This window comes from Podarcis melisellensis (genome assembly GCF_964234715.1).
Source record: "Podarcis melisellensis genome assembly, chromosome: 3".
Lineage (NCBI taxonomy): Eukaryota > Metazoa > Chordata > Lepidosauria > Squamata > Lacertidae > Podarcis > Podarcis melisellensis.
Window position 1 is genome coordinate 26,864,435 of NC_138530.1, and position 25,449 is coordinate 26,889,883.

A 25,449-nucleotide genomic window follows, 5' to 3' on the forward strand; every position below is an offset into this window, starting at 1 on the left:
AATGAACCTGTGCTTATAAATGAATGTAGCCTTAAAGTTGAAAAAAAATCACTTGGTGCTTAGACTTTTGGATTTTACCACTATTGTGAGAATCAGATTAAAATACATGTTAGCAGGATACTTAAATGAACAGATGCAAATAATTCAGATGCAACAACACCCTTCCCATGCAACACAGACAATACTAAAGTAACGGACAGTGTTATTTTTCTTTGCCAACAGGTCAGTGCTATATGGGATGCTGAAAGTATTGTGGTTTGGGGGAAATGGCATGAAGGTTTTAGGAGAGAACGAGAGGGATCATCCAAAGCAAATATTTCCAGACCAAACAAGGTGAAGCCAGACGTTATTTTGAAAGCAAAACAAGTTATACTTACATTTAATGCTCGTGTTCAAACTCTTTGGAACAGATGAATCAACAGCAGCTGAATTAACAAAACAAAACAAAAAGTTGTTTATCTATGTTTTCAGTATTTTGCTTTCAAATTACAGGAAAGAGTAATGTATGACCTGCTTCTAAGCGATAGGGTTGTTGGAAGTCTGGATTCAATTAAAAGCGTGCTCTTAAGTAACCTCCTTCTCTAAACCTTTTATTTAGAAATCCAACCGCAATATGGGATATATAAAAGAGGAAATTATTTGTGGTAGGTTTCTATTTCTTCTACGTTGATTATGAGGCCAAATCCTCAGCTGTAGCTTAAAATTTTGGTGGCTAAGGCTGCATATGGAAGAATGAATGTGACCTGGGGTGATTAGCATCATGCTTCCTACACAGGCTTGGTTTAATGATTGAAACAGAGATAGTGTCTCACAGTTAAGATGCTTGCATGGCTCCATCTCATTACCATGAACAACTGCCGGAGCTCTGCATTTTAAAAGATTAAGCATTGCATGTGACATTGATGTGATAAGGTTATCTTTCAACATCTCAACTCAGCTGTTACCTTCTTCCAAGACAGTAATGCCCACTCACATCACAAAGAACTCATAACCCACCTACTCTCAGCAGCCAAAAACATCAAAACCAGACTCTGGAGAGACCTGTCAGGAGCAAGCATGGACCAATAGTACCAAATAGTATGGGAAACAGCCTTACTAGAAAAATCAACCAATGAACTGAAACTGGTGTGGGGACAAATAGAGGAAGACGCCTTCACCCCAGTATGGCTCTCCTTTATCAAATACACAGCCAATGACAAAAATCCACCAACAACATACAAATCAATATGGCTAACCTGCAATCCAAAACACCCACCCACCCCACTCACACATGAAAACAAAGATCACCACAGCCAATCACAAACAACCACACCCTAGGCCAACCCCAACTTCTCTCACCACCAAAGGAACACAAGCAAATAGCAAAGAGAACCTGCACAAGCGACGCCGACGCAAAACCCCACACATACGTTAAGTAAAATAGAAACATCGCTACCCGACCCCACCCCCATCCACCATGGCCCCCTCCACCCCTTCCCCCCTTTTCTTCCTAATGTAACACTAATGTCAACAAATGAAACTAATCTGTAGAAAATTTAACTTGAAAAAAGAGACATTGCACATACTTTTGTAAGAAATCTTTAATAAAAAATACATATTTTTTTAAAAAAATCATCAGCTGTTACCTTAGTAATTACTGAGTAAATAGTTTATCATGCATTAAGCAAGCCGGACATTTTGCGTGTCTGTACTACGCAAAGGTAAAAGTTCCAATGTAATAAACAATGGTTAATTGCCTCAAAAAATGTTATTTATTCCAGGGGGGGGGGGAGACCCTCAATATATTATTTTTAATATAGGACCAAATATCCAAATTAATAACTTCAGCCACAACTTAGCTAGAGCATACAGAAAGTGTATTCAACACATCAGAAAGCCAAAGGGTCAAATCCCTTATATTCTGAATGGCTTTCTTCCTTTGGGTGTGTTTAACAGCTCACTGACTGCAAGCAGAATACTTCCTGAGTTTGGGCAATGCAAGGTATTCTGATATCTTTACTCTATTTTTATGAGCAAACAACAGCAGTGGTATGTCTTAGCCAGCTTAAAGAGGAGAAGACTTTCAGCTCCCTGTAGTCACTGGGCTTGTGATTTACACCAGCCAATTATTTTGTTGTACAGTCTGTGCATACTCACTTGAACAAGCGAACATCAGAGGGGTTTGCTCTCAATTAAATGTGTCCAGGGCTGCATACAGGGGGTAGAGCAGGGACCCCAGACTCTTCATTTTTAGGTGTGTGTGTGTGTTTTTAAGTATGTCAGCCAAATATTTTTGAAGAAAGAACATGTGGAAGCAACTCTGATGCTTTGGCACTTGGTAGGCAGCACCACTGCTAGGGATACTTAATCACCGTTACTAGGCAGACAGTGGACCCTCATTTTATCTTTGTTTTTTTACAATCAAGCGGTGAATAGATTTTACAATCAAGCGGTGAATAGACCCTTTGGTAGGGTCAGACTACGTGGATGCATGGAATCTGTTATATATATTTATAATTTAGAAAATTGTTTCAAATTAGCTTTGCATCTCCCAAGTTACACATATATATAACAAGCTATCTGTTTACTAAGGCACACCAGGTGGGCTCTTGGAGCCAAACTACAAGATAATGTGAAATCCCCAGGATCGAAATAAGACAACCTGACTGGAAGGAAAATGCCTCCCTAATCCAAAATATGTCAGTAAATGAGCTTGGGAGTGAAAGCAAAACCTTTCCATTCAAGATGAATGTTTTCTGTTCTTAGGCATGATACAACTCATACTAAAACCAGAATACCTAAGGGAACAATGGATGTTAGTTTTGCTATTTCAATACCTGCACCTCAGGGATACAATGGCATTATGCGGGGGGGGGGGAGGGGGGAGTCATAAGCAGTGCATTACTTATATTTTCACATGCAGAGCTTTTATTTAAGCAAACCTGCCGTTTTTCTCCATTTCCCCTGTTTAGCCCAGTAGGGAACTGGTGGGAAAGATTTGCAATGCATAAAAAGAAATCCTTCACAGGTTTTAATTTTGTGCTTTGATTCTTTCAAATGACTCTGTGCAGAGTTTAAATGCTTGGAACTGAGCTTTGAGGGAGATTTCTTCTGAATGTCTGAAACCTGGGTCAGATGTAGCTGCGACTTGCCACTCGGTGTAAAAAAGGTTTGCAGCTTAAAAAGAGCACGCCAGAGTTTGTTCCAGTGAGCAGTTTCAACGTGGGAGCGAAAGTAAGACTTGAAGTTGATTTGGACAAATGAGATCTTCCATTCGAGGTCCTGGCGTGTGAAGAATTCAACCCTATAAATTTTGGCTTCAGCGTCAAGGAATGTAATGGACTGAAAGAACTGGCTGAAGCTCATGCGAGTCCTTGAATTAGTTCCTTCATGTTCTGTTGGGAACCTCTTCTTTCCATCTTCACAATGTGGGGGCAGAGAGCAGAGATAAGGTGCTGCTTAGCTTTGTTGTTGTTGTTGTTTAGTCGTTTAGTTGTGTCCGACTTCGTGACCCCCTGGACCAGAGCACGCCAGGTACTCCTGTCTTCCACTGTCTCCCGCAGTTTGGTCAACCTCACGCTGGTAGCTTTGAGAACACTGTCCAACCATCTCATCCTCTGTTGTCCCCTTCTCCTTGTGCCCTCCATCTTTCCCAACATAAGGGTCTTTTCCAGGGAGTCTTCTCTTCTCATGAGGTGGCCAAAGTATTAGAGCCTCAGCTTCAGGATCTCTCCTTCCAGTGAGCACTCAGGGCTGATTTCCTTAAGAATGGAGAGGTTTGATCTTCTTGCAGTCCATGGGACTCTCAAGAGTCTCCTCCAGCACCATAATTCAAAAGCATCAATTCTTCGGTGATCAGCCTTTTTTATGGTCCAGCTCTCACTTCCATACATCACTACCCGGAAAACCATAGCTTTAACTATACGGACCTTTGTCAGCAAGGTGGTGTCTCTGCTTTTTAAGATGCTGTCTAGGTTTGTCATTGCTTTTCTCCCAAGAAGCAGGCGTCTTTTCATTTCGTGACTGCTGTCACCATCTGCAGTGATCACGGAGCCCAAGAAAGTAAAATCTCTCACTTAGCCGGTGTGAATTATGGATGCCTCCCCTCACGTGGTTGAGATGCTTCTGAACATTTATGAGCATGAGTTTTGCAATGGTGAAAGTTTGGGTGCTTTGCCTTCAATAATCCTAGCTGTTTCTTCTCTGTATGATTTAAATGCATTGTGGGCCAAAGGTGGACAAATGTTACTACTGTCAGAAAACAGGCAGGGGTATCTATGCATGATGGCATATTAAAAGAGAAAACACACAAACACACCTGTGGTATTTTTAGTAGGCATATTTTGTAACATGTAACTGATGCAATAATAGTGGATTTATACAGGACCGTCCACAAATCACTCTTCTTATTAGTTCTTCAATACTTCCCAAATAAGGGCACTGTTAAACCACAGTGCCTAGGACTTGCTGATCAGAAGGTCGGCGGTTCGAATCCCTGTGACAGGGTGAGCTCCCGTTGCTCGGTCACTGGTCCTGCCAACCTAGCAGTTCGAAAGCACGTCAAAGTGCAAGTAGATAAATAGGTACCGCTCCGGCGGGAAGGTAAACAGCGTTTCCATGCACTGCTCTGGTTTGCGAGAAGCGGCTTAGTCATGCTGGCCACATGACTTGGAAGCTGTACGCCGGCTCCCTCGGCCAATAAAGCGAGATGAGCGCCGCAACCCCAGAGTCGGTTACGACTGGATCTGATGGTCAGGGATCCCTTTACCTTACTTCCCAAATGCATTTTTGCTATCTGGAAGGGCACTCTTACACTTCAGTGCAACAAAAGTAGGACCAACCTCCTACTTTAACATACAAGACCAGACTGTGCTAAGTAGGAAGCATGATGGAATTGCCTTAAGGAACAGAATTGGAACGAACCAGTAATCAGTCCACCCATAGGCCCAGGAAATAACTTTGCACAGGCATTAAAGATGACATAATAAAAAAAAATCAGCAGCAGCATCACCTTCATCTTTCATTCAGGTAGGTGGGACCGCAACACAGATTTTGCTCATGGTCACATGTTTTTTTTTCTAAATCAAGGATTGGGGAATCTGTGACCCCCCCCGAAGTTGTTGGACTCCAACTCCCATCATCCCTACCAAGGAACACGGATGGCGCTGTGGTCTAAACCACCAAGCCTCTTGGATGTGCCAATTGGAAGGTCGGCAGTTCAAATCTGTGCGACAGGGTGAGCTCTGTCCCAGCTCCTGCCAACCTAGTAGTGTGAAAGCATACCAGTATGAGTAGATAAATAGGTACCGCTGTGGCGGGAAGGTAAACAGCGTTTCCGTGCACTCTGGCTTCCGTCACAGTGTTCCGTTGCTCCAGAAGTGGCCACATGACCCAGAAAACTGTCGGTGGACAAACACTGGCTCCCTTGGCCTGAAAGTGGAGAAAGCGCTGCACCCCAAAATCAAATTTGACTGGACTTAACTGCCCAGGGGTCATTTACCTTTACCATCCCTAACTACTGGCCATGCTGGCTGGGGTTGATGAAGCCCAGCAACACCTGGAGGACCACAGTTTCCCCATCCCTGTTCTAAGTAGTGACTACCTCACTTGCTAGACAAAACAGGGAATTAAAACTCAAATCTCAATGTGTATTTAAGATTTTTAGACATAACTTTTGGAAATGTGATCCCTTAAAAATTACTCTCACACTCTAGTTTTGCATTTGAGAAATATTCTCTTAGGCCTAAGTTTTTCTGCCAGTTGCTAAGATGCCCGTCAACTGCCAAAGAAACAAGTCCCGTTATGTGATTGTATCTATCAGCTTGATGTCCACACTTATTATTTGACAGTCCAAATACCTTTGGCAGATAGCAATTTTCTGTAATGTGTAGACATGTGATCTTGAATGATGTACTGGCTTGACAACTTGCATGAAGAACTGGGAGAAAAGGCTAAGAAACAAAAAAATATGTTTTTTTCAGTCAGTGGGCTTAAGAAGTATCTTACACATTCATTTATTTTGAAAGATCTGGATTCTTACACAAAGAAATACACTGTATGAGAAATCTGAAGCAAAAATAAGTGATAATTCAGCATAGCTTCTCCACTCTTGTTTGATTACTCAGTCACTACAGTTTACAATAAATAATGTATGAGTTCTCTCTCTGTATTCTTATTAAATCACAATTTTTATATATCATCTGCCATTGAAGCTCTCATGAGAACATTGTTTAATCTTCAATATCATCTTCATTTGGAAAGATTTAAAAGGGATGGAGGCGGAAAAGCAGAAAGAAATGAATGCATGCCTACTTTCACTGCACTACAAATATGCAGCCAGGACTTTGTTTTTTAGATTAAATGAGTAAGTGAGAAACATATAAAAGTTTGGGAAATCTGAATACCTTCTTCCATTACTTCTGCTTTCCAAAGCTGCCACTCTAAAATATTCATCACACGTGATGTCATCATGTAACTGTAACTGTAGTCCTGTAAACGGGGTCATTAGCTGACCATAAACTAAATTAAACTGTAGCTGAGGGTTGCTTTGGGGCCAGTTGCATAAAAACAAGTGACAATATTCTTTTTCTCCTTCAGGTTTTGTTTTATATACCTTGGAGAATTGTGGATCTTCACTGCAGTAAGAGCTTCTCCCCCACTCCCTAAAATGCAAATAGCAGCTGCAGGGGCGCGATCCATATTGGAACCCCAACACGCAATACAGGCAGGCTTTACCTTATGCCCTCCTCTGAGATCCAGTTCAGGTCCCTGATGCCTGCAATTTGCATTTGAAAAAATCTCCTGTCAGCCTCCTTGTATTCTGCCCTACCAATACCAATGGTCTTCTGCTGGAAGCAGAAGTTGGAGAGATGGGAAGCAGAGCTCACCCCACCGGCTCTTCAGTGACAGACCTGCTCCATTAGGCTTCCTCTCCCTCAACCGTCACCTGGGGGCGTCCGGCTGGCTCCATGGGAGTGGTGGAAGGCAGATCTTACTCCATTAGCTTTGCTGAAAGACCACCTGTATCAGGAACCTCCTAGCTCTCAGCTGCACCAACTGGTTATTATAAGAACAACTGTTTAATGGTGCCCAAATTGGCTCTGTTCGTCTTCCCTCCCTGTCCCTTCTTCCTTGTGTGGTGTGTGTTTAGATTGTAAGCCTATAGGCAGGGACGGTCTTATTTTAATTGTATATAAGCCAATCTTTTTGCCTGAAGAGTAGGTTACAAACTAGGGTTACCAGATGTCCCCGGTTCCCGGAGACAGTCCCCAGATTTGCAAATCTGTCCCCGGACAAATTCCGTCCCCGGAATGTCCCCAGATTTGCAAATCTGTCCCTGGGAAACATGGCAGAGGCAGCCTCAGCAGCCCCCAGCCAGCCTGGTAGCGCAGTTGACTCTGGCTGGCTTCAGGAGCTACTCGCTGCTAGCTGCCGCCACCACTGCCAAAAGGGAACAAGGGATGTCCGGCGATACAGGTCTCCTGCCCCCTTCTACCTCTGTTTTGACAGATCGGGGGAGGCTTGGGAGTCACGGGCGGGTGGCCGTTGCCCAGGAGGGGTGCAAGGTGTGCAGTTTCTCTGCCAGGCAAGGTGCAAAGCCCTTCTTTCATACCCTGTGAAACATAAATGCGCAGTTTTTTTTAAAAAACTGGGCAACGCCCGCCCACAATTCCCAAGCCTCCCCCGATCAGTCAAAACAAAGGGGGGATAGGGGCAGGAGATTGGGGGAGGCTCAGGAGTCATGGGCGGCCGGCCAGTTTTTGCCCAGAGCTTCACAGGGTGTGAAAGAAGGGCTTTGCTCCTTTATACAATATGCATGTGTGCTTGGGCCCAGGGTCTTTTGCCTCACCATCCCCACTGCTGACTCCCTGTTGCTACTCAGCTTCAAAAAGGAAGAAGAAGAAGAAAAGGTGTCCGTAGATTCATTGAAAAAAATCTGGTAACCATATTGCAAATGCTCTACCTAAGTAAGTAGGTAAGTAAGTAAGTAAGTAAGTAAGTACGTAAGTGATAAGATAGAGTGATATCCACTGGAAGCAAAAAGAAATTGCAAAGCAATGTTAATGTTTATTGATGCTGAAAAGGCCTTTGATAATATTTCTTGGAGGGAGGGACTAGAGGAAGTCAACCAAGATGTTTAAAAGGTTGGATTTGTAAAGAATTAAGTTTGTTGTTATTGTTTATCTGTTTATTGTTCCTGCCCCCTTTTTTCATTCATTGATGTATTTTTCTTCTTTTTTCTGTTTTTGTATATCATTCTGCTTTGTGGTTTTTGTTATTATTGTGGAAAATCTAATAATAAAAAAAAAAAGATAGAGTGATATCCAACTGTGTGGAACCATTTGGTTCATGGGCTTCTGTTCATGCTAACAGGACTTTCCTATCCCCTCTGCACACCCCACATGTGCCCCCAATCTGTTCCAGATGGCTGGGTGACCCCCCTCCTGGAGAGAATTAGGTGCATGGGGGGCCTGCAAGGGCAAGTCAAGGCCTGTCATGTCTCCTGGTGCAATGCTGGATCTCACCCACAGATACTTCACTACGTCAGTTCTAGTCTGCGTTGGCAGGTGGAGCTGTTAAAGCGATTGACTGTTGAATGCTTTGTGCCGCTAAGGGGCAATGTTAATTGTCAGTGTTAGGCTCCAGCATTTTTATTTGGTAGGAAGGCAGGGATAAAAGCAATCAGAAGTGGGTGTCCATATGTGATGGGCAGCGTGGGTCACAGTAACCCTTTCCGGCAACTTGAAGTTAAAGTGGTACCATTAAAGTAATTTTCCTGAATGCATTCTCCATTTGCACCGGCACTTGTGGCCATAGCAGTCCAGCCCTGCTGGTTGGAACGGATGAGTAACATATACAGGAAAGCAGGAAACGAGTGGCATTTCTGCAAGCTTGAAGCTGGATTATGGGATGAGTCACTTTGGCTCGTGTTTCATTTGGGAAAGGCCATAGCGCTGCAAAACTCCTGCTTTGTATGCAGAAGGTCTCAGGTTCAATCCCTCACATCTCCAGGGGAAAGGTAGGTGTTGAAAACTCTGGAGAAGTGATGCCAGTCAGCTTGGATAATACGGAGGTTGTTGTTGCTGCTGTTGTTAATATCCCAGACAAGGACTCAAGGCGGCTTACGCAAATGAAAACCACACAAATAAAAGACAAAAAGGCTAAAAACATATAAACCTGCTGAAAGTCTGAGGGTCCTGCTCCTGCCTCTCTCCACCAGGCCCAGGGCAGGGCCTGACAGACTACTGTACAAAAGGACTGCTGTTGCCCAGCAGAGTGTACTGTTTACTTTCTTTTAAACTGCTTTTTAATTGTTTTTTATATAAAAATAAATTAATTGTTTTAAACAATTTTAATGTGTTTTTTGGGGGTTATTCGGCTCTTTATATTTTGATTACGTATTTTGTGTTTTTATATTGTAATTTTGTCTTGTGAACTGCCTGGAAACCTGCGGGTATAGGGTGGTATATTAATAATAATAATAACAGTTAAAAGTAATTGAACTATAATAGAATTAAACCAATATAAAAACAAATCTATTAAATCAAAGATAGTAAAAACTGCACAGCATTTTTTAAAAGCCCTTTCCTCAAAAAACATTATTTAAAAGCCCTTTACTTCCTCCATAAGTAAAACAATCTTCACCTGCTGGTGGAAGGACAACAAAGGAGGAACCAGTCTAGCCTCTCTAGGAAGGGAGATTCAAAGTCTGGGAGCAGCCACTGAGAAGGCCCTCTAACTGCTGAAACTAAATTTGCCAGTATGTGATTGAACCCCACCCAAAAAATTGCAAGTGTCCTGGGTCTCCTGTAAATACTCCCCACTTTGGCTGCATTCACACAGGAGTAAAAGGTCATGAAAACAGAGTAGTTTCCACATTATATTTGAGCATTCACATGATGTAAAAGCCACTCCTGCAACTATAACGGAATACAGTTCAAGTATAACACTCATTTCCACATTATTTGCAAACAGGATTTTTCTGGAAGCAAATAACATGGGAATGAGCACTAAGGTGTTTTTGAAATAAGACTGTAGCACTTGTTTTTGCTAAGAATGCTTTAGTACTTACAGCTACTTTTGATACTCATGTGTCCTCTGAAAGGTCCCATCAAGGAATACTTTGGGATCATGGCTATCTGGGACCCTTGAGGAGAGAGGGAAAAAGTGGGCATAAGTAATAAATACTTAGAATGACAATTTTTATCGTTTGTCATCATACAGTGGATGTGAGTAAAGAAAACAGGATTACTCAGTTTGTTTGTTTGCTTATGTTGCTTTGGTTATTTATCAGAAGTATTCAGATACTGTCTCCAAAGCCAGCTAAAATATAATAATCAAAACCACAAAGCAATATTTAAAATACCAGTAAAATTGAAGATTTAAACCCAATTCACGGTACTTTAATATTATGAAAGATGAAGCCACATATATTTATTTCAGGAGAGACTTTCAGGTCTATTGGGCCACTACTGAAAAGGCCTCACAAGTCTGGTAGATCCTGAATGTATGCGCACCAAGTGGGACTTCTAAATCTTTAGGCATATAAGATGCCTCATACTGAATCAGAGACCATTGTTGCAGTAGCTCGCTATTGTTTACACTGATAGCTAGTTGCTGTCCAGAGTTTCAGACAAGGATCTTTCCCAGCTTTATCCAGAGATTTGGAAAACAGGCAGAATATTTAAACAGGACATTTGGCAGCTCTGCTACAAAATGAGGGGATCCTTTAAGAAACACCTGTGGATCTGCAGACATATATTGAGTAAAAACAAAAAAAATTCCTTCCAGTAGCACCTTAAAGACCAACTAAGTCAGTTCTTGGTATGAGCTTTTGTGTGCATGCACACTTCTTCAGATACCTGGTATCTGAAGAAGTGTGCATGCACACGAAAGCTCATACCAAGAACTGACTTAGTTGGTCTTTAAGGTGCTACTGGAAGGAATTTTTTTTGTTTTGACTATGGCAGACCAACACGGCTACCTATCTGTAACTGGATATATTGAGTAGTTAGGATGGAGCGCACCACCTCTCAGGTTTGGTAAGACATCCCCCCCCAATATTGTAATAAGATTGGGGCTAGGCTTAATGGGTTTTTAGAGTCTCCTCTATTCCTGTATTGAAGAATTGATGCTGTTGAATTATGGTGCTGGAGGAGACTCTGGAGAGTCCCGTGGATGGCAAGAAGATCAAACCTATCCATTCTTAAGGAAATCAACCCTGAGTGCTCACTAGAAGGACAGATCGTGAAGCTGAGGCTCCAATACTTTGGCCACCTCCAGACTCCCTGGAAAAGACCCTGATGTTGGGAAAGATGGAGGGCACAAGGAGAAGGGGACGACAGAGGACGAGATGGTTGGACAGTGTTCTCAAAGCTACCAGCATGAGTTTGACCAAACTGCGGGAGGCCGTGGAAGACAGGAGTGCCTGGCCTGCTCTGGTCCATGGGGTCACGAAGAGTCAGACATGACTAAACGACTAAACAACAACAACAAAGACTGTGCTCTAAAGAAAAAAGACACTGCTAAAGAGATGAAATTGGATGAGCAAGCTTATCTTGCCAGATGCCCTTTGGAGAACGATTCTTCGCATAAATAAAGAGTAGGCCAAGTATAGGTGACGTGTGGCTAAAGAAACCAAATAGCAGGAAACCCTTCTTTTCCTGGACGTGTCTTTCTCTTTCCCTACTCCTGGCTGGAGGTAATGTCATTCAGTGTCTGCGAGTGAGAATTGTCAGGCAGTTTGGAACTGGGACTGATACATGAAGGAAACCAATGCTATGGTGAGGACTGCTCTAATCCATTGGGAGGAGAAGGAGCATTAGTGCTACGAGCCTTCCATCTCATGCGCAGCCAGTACATCTGTGTGCATAAACCTTATATCAAAGAAAACACCACCAATCTCCATCTGTCTTCATTCCAAGAAAACCAGACCCAAGGTTTGTGTTGGGGCCCCCAAAAGCTCTTAGCGCTTGGAGAATGGGATGTGTGTAGCCATCTTAAGGGCTTTGGGAGCAATACACAAATTCTCACAAATCAGATTTCATAACACATGAGTTCCAGTCCGGCATATTATTAGGTGGCAGACAGAGAGGATACAGGATCCTTTCATGATTATGCTATACTTCACATGATGATCCTGGATGATCTATTCATGTATAAATCCAGAAAGGCTATTATATACATTCCCCCCACAAAAAGTATGGGGAATGAGAGATCCATTGTTAATTTATTTGGTTCTGCTGTATCCAAAAGTCCTTGTTTTGGAGCTTATTCTGTCAAAGCTGCAGCGGAAGAGTTCGGTGAGCTATTGCCCTGAGTAAAGTAAGATTGAAAACAGAAAAGAGAGAGAAGGCACCACCATGGGGACCCAAGAAAATTAATTAGTTCCCTGCCAGGGCTCTATGATTTTACCTTCAACAAGTAGCAATAAATTGTGAAGCAAGCAAGGAGCTTGATTTGAAAATACAGTCATCGAATGGAAGAGAGGCTCTAGTAAGCTGTTCAAATTCACAAGCCTTTTCATTTTGTTTGTTCTCTGCTTTTTTCTACTTGCTTAAATCATGGGTAGGCAAACTAAGGCCCAGGGGCCGGATGTGGCCCAATCGCCTTCTAAATCCAGCCCATGAATGGTCCGGGAATCAGCATGTTTTTACATGAATATAATGTTCCCTTTTATTTAAAATGCATCTCTGGGTTATTTGTGGGGCATAGGAATTCATTCATCCCCCCCCCCAAATATAGTCTGCCCCCCCAAGGTCTGAGGGACATTGGACCGGGCCCCTGCTGAATAAGTTTGCGGACCCCTGGCTTAGATTCTATCAGTTCCTACATTCTCTAAAACAAGACCCTGGGGTTTGGGTGCAAAAATAGCTTTCCTTCTAGTCCACCATCTTCCTCCTGGGAAGTCCGCTTTCCTTCATGTTTTAGGTGCATACTTAAATATCGTCCCATTTATAATTTAATGCACTGTTCTTATTTCTCGCTACAGGAAAACCAGCACCAGCGGCAGCAACTTAGCTAGCTGCCTGAAGCATCTATGGCATGCAGAGATGACCAGGGTGATACCAGTGGTGGGGTTGCAGTGTGAGTAGGACACAGCCTGCAACACATTTGTGCCTTAGGCAGCCTGGTCCACAGCAATCAGCAGGTGAAAATTTGCATGGCACAAAGTTAAAACACCATCAGCTCCTAACTTCTACAACACATTGCTGTTAAAGAGACAAGAGCTAATGAAAAGGGGAAAGAGTTGTGGCTTCAGTGGGGCACAGACTTGGCTACAGCAGAGTGTTATACTGTAGGTATTGTTCTGCTTTCTGCACCTACAATGTGCAGCCTTTAGCTTCCTGCCTGTTATGTACTGAGTTGAATAGGATCCAAAATGCAGCAGTCTGATTGGTCCTAGAACAATAGGATTCAGAATGCAGCAGTCTGATTGGTCCTAGAACAATGCAGCAGTATGATTGGTCCGCAGGAGCCACCCAATCCAGCTCCAGGTGAAAGTGAATCCACAACCTAATTGGCCTACAGGAGTATCCTGGAATTAGCCAATCACATGGGGCCCATTGTGTAAATAATGTTTATAAAGCAGATATTGTGGGGGAACTTCCATTCCTCCTCACCACTATGAGCTGAGTAAAGAGCATAAAATCCACTCTTGACTCCGAGTATATTTCACTGCCTAAGTGAGGTAGAGGCAAAACAGCCCAGGGAGGCTGTGTGTGTCGCACTAGTGACTTTCTCTTATTTTTAGAATTGTGGTAGGGTTGCCAAAAATGCTGGCCATCATTGATACAATGTTTATGGGCATTGTGAGGGATGAGGAAATGATGACTAGCAAATCCTCTAAAGTAAGTCTAAGCTGCGTTGCAGCGACTATGGTTTTGTTCTTTCAGCTCAACATTATGAAACTAAAGTGGTGTGAAATTGGGACGGCACCAGTTCTGGAAGCATCGCAAAGCAAGTTCTGATATTTATCAAATACAGAAGGTCTTGTACTTTCAAAAGAGTACAAGACCCTACTGTACTCTTGACCCTACTGTGCTTGATAAATAATATAAGTTGCATCATGGTTCTCTTAGAACCGGTTCCATCTATGGAGACATCTGGTTAATCTTCCTGTTATCTTCTCATCCAGAGCCTGGTTCTTGTATATATGTTTGGATGGGACAGGGGTGTGTTTGAACTCTCATGCCTCTTGAGCTTTGAGACACATGAAACAATGCTTCCTCAGGAACAGGCAAATAGTATCCATAATGGGGATGTTTTAAATTGTGAAATTGTTACGTGTAAACTTTGTATTAGTTTAGTTACATATAAGTTAGTTTGCTTTTAAGGGCAGAGGGTCAAGGCTGCCTCGGGAGTGGGTCTTAGCCAACATAATGGCTGGGGCAGGTACCACTAGGGTGGGTGCAATAGGACACCCAACCTCAGTGATGATGGGCAGGAAGAGGAGTTGCTTGAGGGCCAGATCATGTCATTACCGAGAAGGCGGGTATAGTCACTGTCTGAAGACTATGCCTGCCTTCAGGTCTGGCCTTGGCCAGAGGAATACAGGTATCAACAGGGGCATCCCATATGACCTCAAAGTGGTGCGGTGCAATGCCAGGTCAATGACTAATAAGACCAGTGCTATCCATGATTTGATCATGGATGGGGGAATTGACCTGGCATGTATGACAGAGACATGGTTGGACACAGCAGCTGGACCTGTTCTTGCCTCTTCCTTGTCTACCAGGTTTCTCCTATGCACAGCAACCCACGTCATGTGGGGGAGGGGTTTTTGCAGTGATTTTTTATGAGGTCTTAATTTTCACGAGTTCTTATCTTAACTATGGTTGGCGCAAACCATAGTTTTACATTATGTCAGAGCCCAGCCACTGTATGTCCATCTAACCTAGTCTTGCCTTATCAGTCTGGCAGGGAACATAAGAAGAACCTGTCGGATCAGGCCAATGGTTTGTCTTTCCCAGAATCCTGTTCTCACAGTGGCCAATCAGATGCCTATGGGAAGCCTGTTGGCGCAAGAGGACTGTCCCCTTCTGCAGTTTCCAGCAACTGGTCTCAGAAGCATACTGCCTTTGGCAGTGGGGGGTCTTTTCCCTTTGAATCTTTTAAATTAAAATGTCAGGGACAGAATCTGACCTTTGGTACACAAAAGATCTAATGCCACAATGGTCCTGCTTCTTTGGTGATCAAAGGGCTAGTTATGTGTCCCCTCTTATCTTGCAGCTCTTTTCCTTCTTTCTGTCTGAATAGGGATTGCATTTTATAACTTTTTGGCATAATAAAATTTACACTTCTGTTGGCCCCACCAGCAGCACGCAGGCTTTCAGCAGAGGAGGACACACCAGGCAGTCTATTCATCAGCATTTGACCTCCACATGGGGGAAGGACCGGAGAACCTGATTGCTTTCTATTACAGTCAAAGCACCTCTCAGACTAGCAGCCATGCTGTGGGGCTCATTACAGATGTCGCAGAGGAGCGGAATTAAACACCTTTCCCAGTGATGGCAAAAGACATTTTTAGCCCAACGGAGCCAAAGCATTGTGGAAGCAAAACACTTCTGCTAGTTTCCATTAGCAAGGGGGAGGGGGGATACGATTCTTGTCTCTGGTGCAGATAAGGGCGAGATAGGAAGGCGTGGATGGGTAGGCATGCACTATGAATGAGAGTAGAATATCTTATCAATGCAATATTAGTAAAATGACTAGCAAGACACCTGCCAAAATCACGGGTGAAGCATGGTTAAAGACACGTCGCTTCGGGAGGACATAAGAAGAGCCTGCTGCATCAGGCCAATCAGCATCCTGTTCTCACACTGGCCAATCAGATGCTTCTGAGGGAAGTGCAGAGGGTGGACACAAGCCTTCTCGGTGGTGGCCCCCCATTTATGGAAAACTCTTGCCAGGAAGACAAGCCTGGTGCTCTCTCTAGTCAGTTTTTAGGTGTTGGACTAAGACTTTTCTGATTACCCAGGTCTTTGGTTAATTAATGTTGCCTCCTATAGTGCTGCTCAGCTTTTGGTGGGGTGAGTAGTACTTGGTCCTTACTAAATTATTGCTGCATGAGCATTTTATGCATCTTGTATTAGTGTCTTAATTTTTTTCTGGTTTTTAAATACAATGCATTTTATTTTTGCCAGGTTTCTTTGAGACATTTTACTCTAAAAAGTGAATGAAAAATGAAATGCAAAATGAAATTTTTGAAAAGCTGTTTTCCCTTTGTATGTTATCGTCACTAATAATATGTACATCTTTATGCATATTTTTAACCCTAGAATATCTAGCATGTTACTTGGCTAGAGAATTGCATTGCAAAATTCAGGGAAGTTCAAATTTCAAGGAATGGCTACAATTCAGTTCACTTACTGGTTTAGTAAGTGCGAATTAGGCAAACTCACCTTGAAATGCAAACTGAATGGTTTCACATGTGAATCCTCCCAAAATCCAGCTGAATGTTCTCAAGTAAGAAATTTGGCCCAGCACTAATCTAAAAGCCAACATTTCCAATGCTATTCAGAATTTGCTCCTGGTGTTAACACATCTGCTAGCACAATTTGCCTTATGGAAATTTTGAATTTCATTGCCAGATATTACTATTGTTGTTTGACCTTTTTGGAAAGATAGAGGCAGTTGTTTCCCTTCAGTTATCTATTCCCTTTCTAAAAAGGTATCTTAATGCATTCTCAATCAAACCTCATGTTGAGATTCAGGGTTTGCTGGTACTTGAATGCACTTGCTGCTTTAAAAGCTACAAACACTTACCGGTAAATAGAGTTGATTAACCGATTAATGGATTGATTAGAGCTTAAAAATAGAGCAGCAATTAATCAAAGCCAAGTGGCTATTCTTCTGCCATTAGCAGCACACAGATTCAGTGGCAAAAAGCAAAACAAAAAGACCAACCTTCAGTTAAAACACATGGTTAAGACTTCACACACTAAAATGCAAATGTATACAGACTATCCTTTCACTGTTCCAATTGTGATAAGTTTGTTCAGTAGGTTCTCTCTTAAATATTGTCTCTTTTGCTTCATCCTGATGTAATTGACGCACAACTGATAATTCTGTGATGGACAGTAAAAGAATGAATTTCTAAATTTTGCATCTTACTGCTTTTTAACATGTGCTAATCTGAAGCGACAACTTTTATTTTTCATGGGGTTTTTTAACCGCTTAATTTCGCTGTGTCTTCTGTCCTGGAGATAAGTTCAATTTAAGAGCTATTGCTGCATCAGATGATTACATGGACAAAACTGGATCTTTGGCCAGACAACACAATACATTGACCAGGCTTTGATTGCAGGATGTTCCTGGCAGAAACAGCCAATGCGAACACCTGATCTGGATTCACACCCTGGCTGAGGGCTGGGAAAACCTGTAGGAGGGTTTTAGCTCTTTGTCTCCTAGTGTTACGGTCCTGATTTGGCGTCCCTGCACCAGCAATTGTTATTGCATGGGGGTACTCCCATTTTAGGGATGTGGGTAGCGCTGTGGGTTAAACCACAGAGCCTAGGACTTGCCGATCAGAAGGTCGCGGTTTGAATCCCCGCGACGGAGTGAGCTCCCATTGCTCGGTCCCTTCTCCTGCCAACCTAGCAGTTCGAAAGCACATCAAAGTGCAAGTAGATAAATAGGTACCGCTCTGGCGGGAAGGTAAACAGCGTTTCCGTGTGCTGCTCTGGTTCGCCAGAAGCGGCTTAGTCATGCTGGCCACATGACCCAGAAGCTGTATGCCGGCTCCCTCGGCCAATAAAGCGAGATGAGCGCAGCAACCCCAGAGTCGGCCACGACTGGACCTAATGGTCAGGGGTCCCTTTACCTTTACCTTACTCCCATTTTATTGAATGGGAGCATATACCAACATGCCATACCCCCCAACACTTCTCCAATGAAAATGGGGACATCCTAAAGAAGAGCGGGACATACCGGGATCAAATCAGAAACTGGGATGGCTTCTCTAAATAGGATCTGCCATGTATATTGCAGGCATGGGTGTCTGATACAATGCTGAAATGTATTTATTTGTTGGCCTCCTTTTAGGAGCTAACCCATCCCACAGCAGCTTCCAACATATAATATTGAGTTTAAAACCATAAAAATATAATTTATTTAAAATGAACCCCCCAAAGAAGAATGAATGGTAATACAGCATTCATCTCTGGAAAAACAGCCCTGTTACTGCCAAACAATCAGTTTGTTGTTACCAATGTATTGGCATTAACAGGGATAGTTATAAAAAGAAGGGAAAGAAAGAAATGACTAGGTTTTTGTTGTGGTGTTAGTTGCATATGCACAAGGGCCAGTAGGTGGCACGATGTAGGAAGGTCAGAGTTTGCATCCAGGAAAATAAAGTTTCCTTATGCTTTTCCTCTCCCAAATTGATGTCCTGGTTCCCTATTAATCCTACAGATGGTACATGCTGTCTATCTAAATCTAGAGTGTCTCTCTTCCTAGCTGCTGGATGAGACGTTATTGTGTAAACCTCACATTTTAAAATATAAGGGGTTACACATGGTGGTCCCCACTCTCCTCCTTCCCTTCTGATGGCCATTCGGCAACGCAGAGATGTTCTGTGGTAAAATGATTGTTGGAGCAACTAAACCAGTGACAAATCTTGGCCCCTGCTACTTTCACAGCCTGCCAGTAAATGATTTGCAGAATTGGGAACACAACCTTCCCATTTCACATACTTAAGTGTCCCCGCTCCCTGCATCGTATAGCAATACAATTTTATGTTGTCTCGGTGCAGATGTTCGCTCTATTTCCGGGAATCCAATAGGGGAAAAGGAAAGAGGAGTGTCTTTTTTCGGAAGAGGCCAGTGACTGAGGACACCTCTCGATGGACTGTAGACCTGCTAACTGCTGGCCTTTGCTGTACGTCAACCCGGAAACTAGCAAGGATTAGCTGCATGGATCAGCAATATTTGCTTCACAATTTGCTCCACTATTAACACCCGAGGTTCCTACTAATTGTCCCACCACTGTAAGTTTCAGCACATGAAGGTGCGGGCTTTAATCACAACACTGCCGTTCCAATATTGTGTTAATGAGCCCTGGGCACACAAACACCAGCAGTGAGCACTTTTTAATAAGAGCTACAGAGCAACTCTCATTTTATTAAGCAATGAGACAGCGGCATATTATTGCCCGATGGGCTGATGCTCAATAAGGTCTCCGTGTGTCAAGGCCTGACACAAATTGACTGCCCATCAGATTCTAAATCACAGCTGTTCTATCCACCAGTGTGGCCGGATGCAGGGCGGTTGTGTGTGTGTGTGTTGTCTGGAGCTCTGCTGCCTCTCCAGATAGAGCCAATCATATCTGATCCCCATTGCTTCCCAGCAGTGAGCAGTGCCGAGCCTGATCTCTTACAAAGGCAACAAAGGCGTCTTTTGTGCAGTACAAGGAGAAGTCACAAAAGAGATGGTTGCAGGGGAGGAGAGAACAGAAGTAACTCTTCCTGATGCTGGTTCAATAACGAGACAACAAAGAACCTGTATCTCATTTTTCTCTCCCCCATTTGTTTTGGATCATGTCCACAAGAGCCTTGCTCTCGGGACTATATTAATACTGCTGGGGATTCTGTAATCGCACCATGTCCTGCCCTGACTGCAGGGCCATCAGGAATGCAAATATTCCAATTGTTCAGGGCATTTTAATCAACAGGCAGGCAAAATGGCTCATGGAAACACAGCTATGATGTTTCCCAGGCCCTACCAGTTGAAGTAGCCCATTATCCTATTCTGTCTGTCATTTTGCCAGTGTGGCATAGAAATTAAAACATTGGATCAGGAGCTAGGAGATCAGGGTTCAAATTCCCATTCAGACATGAAGCCACTGTTTCTTAGCCTCACCTACCTTATAGGGCTCTTCTGAGTACAAAATGCAGAGAGGGACCTTGAGCTCCTTGAAGGTAAAGTGAGATACAAATGTAATAGCAAATAAAACACACAAGACTGTAGAAGGGCTGTGCCAATGTTATAGAGGGTGGGCCAAGAACGCCAAACTGGATGCCATGCTGTTGGTGATTCATTCCTCTGTTAAGGTCCCTTTGGTAATTTGCACTATTAAAAAGAAAAAAATGCAACCTTCGAGCTGCAACAAATATGTATTTGACTTGCTCTAGTTATGCCTTTTAAAAAGCAATATACTGACTTCACAGGTGAACTGAAAAGTTATACAGTACAGTGGTACCTCAGGTTACATACGTTTCAGGTTACAGACTCCACTAACCCAGAAATAGTACCTCGGGTTAAGAACTTTGCTTCAGGATGAGAACAGAAATCGCGTGCAAGCGGCGCGGCGGCAGCGGGAGGCCCCATTAGCTAAAATGGTGCTTCAGGTTAAGAACAGTTTCAGGTTAAGAACGGACCTCCAGAAGGAATTAAGTACTTAACCCGAGGTACCACTGTATGCTGTTATCAATAGTTATTAGCCATGATGGCTATGTATTACTGCCAGGACTTGAGGTGGCATGCCTTTGAATGCTGGCATTCACAAGTGGGCAGAGCGTTCTTGCACTCCTGCTTGCAGGCTTCTCAGAGGCTCCTGGCTGGCCAATTTGCAAACAGGATGCTAGACTAGATGTGCCTTTGGTCTGATCCAGGAGCACTCTTACACTCTTAAATTCTCAAACCTGGAACGAGATACCGGGTCCAGAGTACAATGTCAGATATACTTCTATCTTGGAACGAGAGGCTGCTTGATAACCCCATGTCAGTGTTCTCTGAGCTCTTTAGCATATGCTGCTAACATTCCACAGACGAAAACGGGGACACTCTTAAGCACATATAATACCTCTATTCTGACACCAAGTATCACCGCCTACAAGCTCCCTCTACAATTATCACACATCACAGAAGGTTCTTCTCTGCCTGCTGTTCTGCAGCATTCAGTCGCACTGCACAGCCTGTTCTGCAGCAGCGTCTGAAATGGGGTACATTTGTAAAATGACCATTAATAGTTTGCCTTTCATACCTTAATAACCTTTTACAGAATGATTACAGTCCCGGAATGGATCTGGTTGGATCTCGTTGGCACGGGGAGGGACAACAATGCAGTGGCGTAGCGTGGGGGGTGCAGGGGGGGCCGGCCGCACCGGGTGCAGCATCTGGGGATTAGGGTTAGGGGGCGCAAATCCACGGGTTAGGGGGTGCAAATTACTTGCCTTGCCCCGGGTGCTGACAACCCACGCTACGCCACTGCAACAATGCATTGACAAGGGTGTGTGGTTGATTCATTGGTTAGAATAATAGATCTTTCAGACGATTAACTTACTTTTAAAACAGTAAATGAAGCAGATTTTTGTAATGATCTGCAGTGCACACGCTTATAAAAACTGCAGAACCCAAGCACCGTCCAAGAAAACGTATTCTCATTCCTCCCACATGCAGAAGGAAGGCCCCTTTTAAGATGTGTGCATCTGCTAAAAACAAACAAAATACAATTCTTGCTTTTGGAAAAGGTGGTTGTAGCCAGATTTATATCAATTCACTCAGCTAAAACTCATGTAATTGACTGCTTAAAAGTGTCTTAAATTGATTAGGTAAAGGTAAAGGTACCCCTGCCTGTACGGGCCAGTCGTGTCCGACTCTGGGGTTGTGCGCCCATCTCACTTAAGAGGCTGGGGGCCAGCGCTGTCCGAAGACACTTCCGGGTCATGTGGCCAGCGTGACAAGCTGCATCTGGCGAGCCAGCGCAGCACATGGAAATGCCTTTTACCTTCCCGCTATAAAGCGGTACCTATTTATCTACTTGCACCCGGGGGTGCTTTCGAACTGCTAGGTTGATTAAAATACTTTAAATCTCTCTTGGGTTCCTCCCCTCCATTTAAGCTGACCACCTCCCCCCAGCTGCCTAGATAACTTTATGGGACAACATGCAAATGTCGTAAAATAGTTAATAAATATTTTGAGGGTAACTTTTGCAAACCTTGGGCATCCCTCTAGCTTGCTGACACCTCCTTCTTGTGTACAGATGCTTTATAATATTTACATGCCTATTAAACATGTGTGAGTAACCGGCCCAAGGTCAACCACTGAGTTTTGTGACTGAGCGGGGATTTGAACCCTGCTGTCCTAGGTTCTAGTACAAATACTCTAACCACTACACCACGCTGACAAATTGGGACAGTTGAGACATGCAAGGGAGGCTAGAGTCCATATGTAAAGAGAATACATTGCATTTGATGGGAAGGGGTGTGGGGTGTGTGAAGCAAGACCAATTTTGCTAATTTTGTGCTATGAACAACAACAACAAAAACCCACTCAACTCCTGGTGTCCTCAGATCTCCTGTTCTTTTTGAGAGCTACTGCAAAGACTGGAAACAGAACAGAGAGGGAAGAGACATATGCTTCAATTCGAACTTTTAAAAACAAGATTCTCTCTCTCACACACTCCCTCCCTCGCTGAACAAACAGACTTCTAGTAAAGAGGGAAGTGGGGAAGAAAGAAAGGAACAAGCCCAGATCCTTTCTTACCCTGCTGAAATGGCTAAAACCGTCTCGTTCTGGACGCAAAGGAAAGTGAGTGTGTTTCTCAGCGTTCTCTCAGGAAGTCTGCAAAGGCTATAGGAAGGTGTTAGTGAGCAGTGAGATTATTCCCATAACAACAGGAACTACAAACCTGTCACCCAGGGAGCAATGAACAGTTCAGGGCAAACAGGCCTCTACTTGGAAACCCCAGAGCTTGGGTCATTCTAGGCCAGACCGGCTTCTGCTCTGAAATGCTTTTAAGTCCATGTGGAATTGTTTTTTTCTGGAGAGCAAGAGCACACGTGTGAGGAAATGAAGACTTTGGCTCTGTACACACTTTACATTTAAAACTCATGGCTCTTCCCCACTGAAAAAATCCTGAAGGCTATAGCTTGTTAAAGGTCCTGGGAAATGTAGTTCTGGGAGGTGCAAACTATAGTTTCCAACAGTCTTGGGCGGCAGACATGTGCTTTAAATGTACGGTGTGCATGCAGGCTTTTTTGAAATTATTTGGAAAAAGGTGGGGTGAAGAAAGTAAAACCAATCCTAGAAAAAAAATTGGACTGGCATTTTTGTACACTCTCCTTGGGGGCATGACTATAGGAACTGTCACAATGAACTTTTATACGTCAAAATTTGTTGCTATATCCCCGACTCAAGGTGGTAAAGCTGTCCGTGAGCAACTGCCTTACTACCTTAGTGACATCATTTCTGCACTGCAGGCAGCACTCCCCAGACAGTTTTTGCTCTGGTTTAGGAGACATTCTCTTCCAAATAAGTGATTTTTGTAATCCCACTGAGTTCTTCATAAAAAATGCATTTTTATTTCAAAGCAGTCACGTTTATTTGGGAGTTTTAAAAGCTGCTTTAATTATCTCTATTTATAGAAACACTTTTTTATTTTTAGTCCCAAGTCTCAAGATTCCTGCAATAAAGATTAGAAGCGTATGCCTGTGTGTGTGTGTGTGTGTGTGTGCGCGCGCAGAGAGGGAGAAATCAATGCTGATTTTCAGGTTTGAGAGAAAACGCAAAGCGCTTGGGATGTGTGATTAACAAGTTGTGCTTGAGAAGAAACATACACACTCCCGCCCAAAAAGGCCTTCTGTCAGTATGTGATCTCTTCTCCACTTGATCCAGTTGATGAAAGTGTTAATGGAATTCATAATGACTCTCCATGCATAGTAGAACCCTCAGTTTTCATGACTTGGGCAGGGATGGAGGGGCGTGTGTGAGTAGACTGTACGGCCCACTACAAGGGGCAGGTTGCTATAGGGGAGAGACTGCTGGAACCCCCAGGGGCAAGCTTTTAAAACTGCCTAGCAACCCCCACCCAGCCTGGGACCTTTTTAAGGAGAAGCTGCCACCTAAGAATTTACTTCTCTCTCTGATATTTTTGTGGTCACTGCCCTTTGCCCAGAGCATCACTGCATTGGGTCATTAATACATACGTTAAGATTTTGCTGCCTTGGATTTTTACAGTTTGCATCGCATTTGAATTTTGCACGTGAGCCACTTTGGGGGCGTTTTTTTTGTTTGTTTTTGCTGAAAGGCAGAATATAAAAAACAATAACGTAACACAACACTGTCCCTCCCCAACATGAGCTGAATTAAAACTTGAATGTAGCGTCTGAAGAGGGCTCTGACATCACGGATCCCAGTACATACGTGGAGGCATTGAGATGGCATGAGGCAAAGGGGTGGAGCAAAGGAGTTTGCATACCTTCCTTTGCAGTAGTCTCCCATCCACATTATGTAAGTCTGTGACAGACCTAATTGGGGTGTGTGTCCTGATGCATATTATTATTATTATTATTAATTATTATTATTATTCCTATACTACCTTTCACCCGAGGATCACAGGACAGTTTACACTATGAAAACACAAAACACATACCATAATAATAATAAACAAAGATACCCCCTTCATAGCTACCCCTGATGGGAGGGTGTTCCACAGGGCGGGTGCCACTACTGAGAAGGCCCTCTTCCTGTTTCCCTGTGACTTCACTTCTCACAGTCAGGTTGCCGCCAGAAGGCCCTCGGAGGAGGACCTCAGTGTCTGGGCTGAATGAGGGAGTGGATATATACTGAGCCAAGGCTGTTTAGGGTTTTAAAGGTCAGCACCAACATTTTGAATTGTGCTCGGAAACGTGCTGGCTTTTTCTTCAAGTGGCCTGTTATCTACTATACTATTTATTGTTGATTACAGATCTATTTCTGCTAAATTTTGGGGTTGTTTGGATGCTTCTTTGATTAACTGTTATACTGTCTTTAAAACTGTAATATTGTGTTTTATTGCATTGTGCTGTATACTGATTGGAAGCGAACATAAATATGAAATAGCCCTCACATTGAGGACGACACTGGAGTACGTAATTGGCTTCTATCGCTGATTTTTTAAAAAGCCCATCTCCCTTTATTTGTCATGATGTGCTCCACTAGTTACTATGAATGGGGGGGGGGGAGTCAATGTTACTTCTACTTAGAGTAAACCCATGGAAGTTAATGGACCTGACTAACTTAGGCTCATTCATTTCAATCTCTACTCTGAGTAGGACTTTTAGCTGAATTGAATTTATAATTTATATACCCAGGGTGGAATGTCAGCTATCAAACATTGCAATATCGTTTCTCTACTCCTTCCCTACTTAAGAGTCGTTTTTCAGGGTAGGGCAAACAAATAAAACAAAAGCTCTGCACATCAAACATAACTGTAGCGACATTTTGGCAGTGCTATTATTTATGGCCATTATTGCCTTTTTATTTTAATATGGCTAAGTGCAGGGGCAGGGGGAGTTTGCAAAAGCTCTGTTTTGGTGTGCAACCTTTGCCAAGACCACGCTTAAAAATCTGGCTGCCTGGAAAGGTCTCAGTCAAGGTCTCAGCCTGTCTCCCAGGCAGCCCCATGCTATGATGCGTGCATTCGAATAAGCATATGTATCCTGTGCTTACCTACCCCTCCCTTTCTAGCAGCAACGGAGTCACCTGGTGC

At 43.3% G+C, this 25,449-nt stretch overlaps 1 protein-coding gene across 10 annotated transcripts in view; it reads right to left on the reverse strand.

The window, feature by feature from the left end:
- The window catches only part of LOC309365787 (spermatogenesis-associated protein 7 homolog), a 56,319-nt gene extending 33,786 nt beyond the window's left edge, over positions 1 to 22,533 (reverse strand). For 3 of the 10 annotated variants that reach the window (XM_081904268.1, XM_081904259.1, XM_081904260.1), the window contains exons 1-4: positions 22,464 to 22,533; positions 10,052 to 10,126; positions 5,838 to 5,930; positions 378 to 425 (exon numbers count right to left, since the gene is read on the reverse strand). In XM_081904268.1, coding sequence (XP_081760394.1) covers positions 378 to 425; positions 5,838 to 5,930; positions 10,052 to 10,112 — 202 coding nt within the window. In that variant the 5' untranslated portion in view covers positions 10,113 to 10,126; positions 22,464 to 22,533. Of the gene's footprint in view, positions 1 to 377; positions 426 to 812; positions 866 to 5,837; positions 5,931 to 10,051; positions 10,127 to 20,961; positions 21,025 to 22,250; positions 22,304 to 22,463 lie in introns of those variants that run through there. The other 7 variants (XM_081904264.1, XM_081904261.1, XM_081904263.1 and 4 more) reach the window with 7 other exon arrangements.
- Positions 22,534 to 25,449: the final 2,916 nt, after the last annotated feature.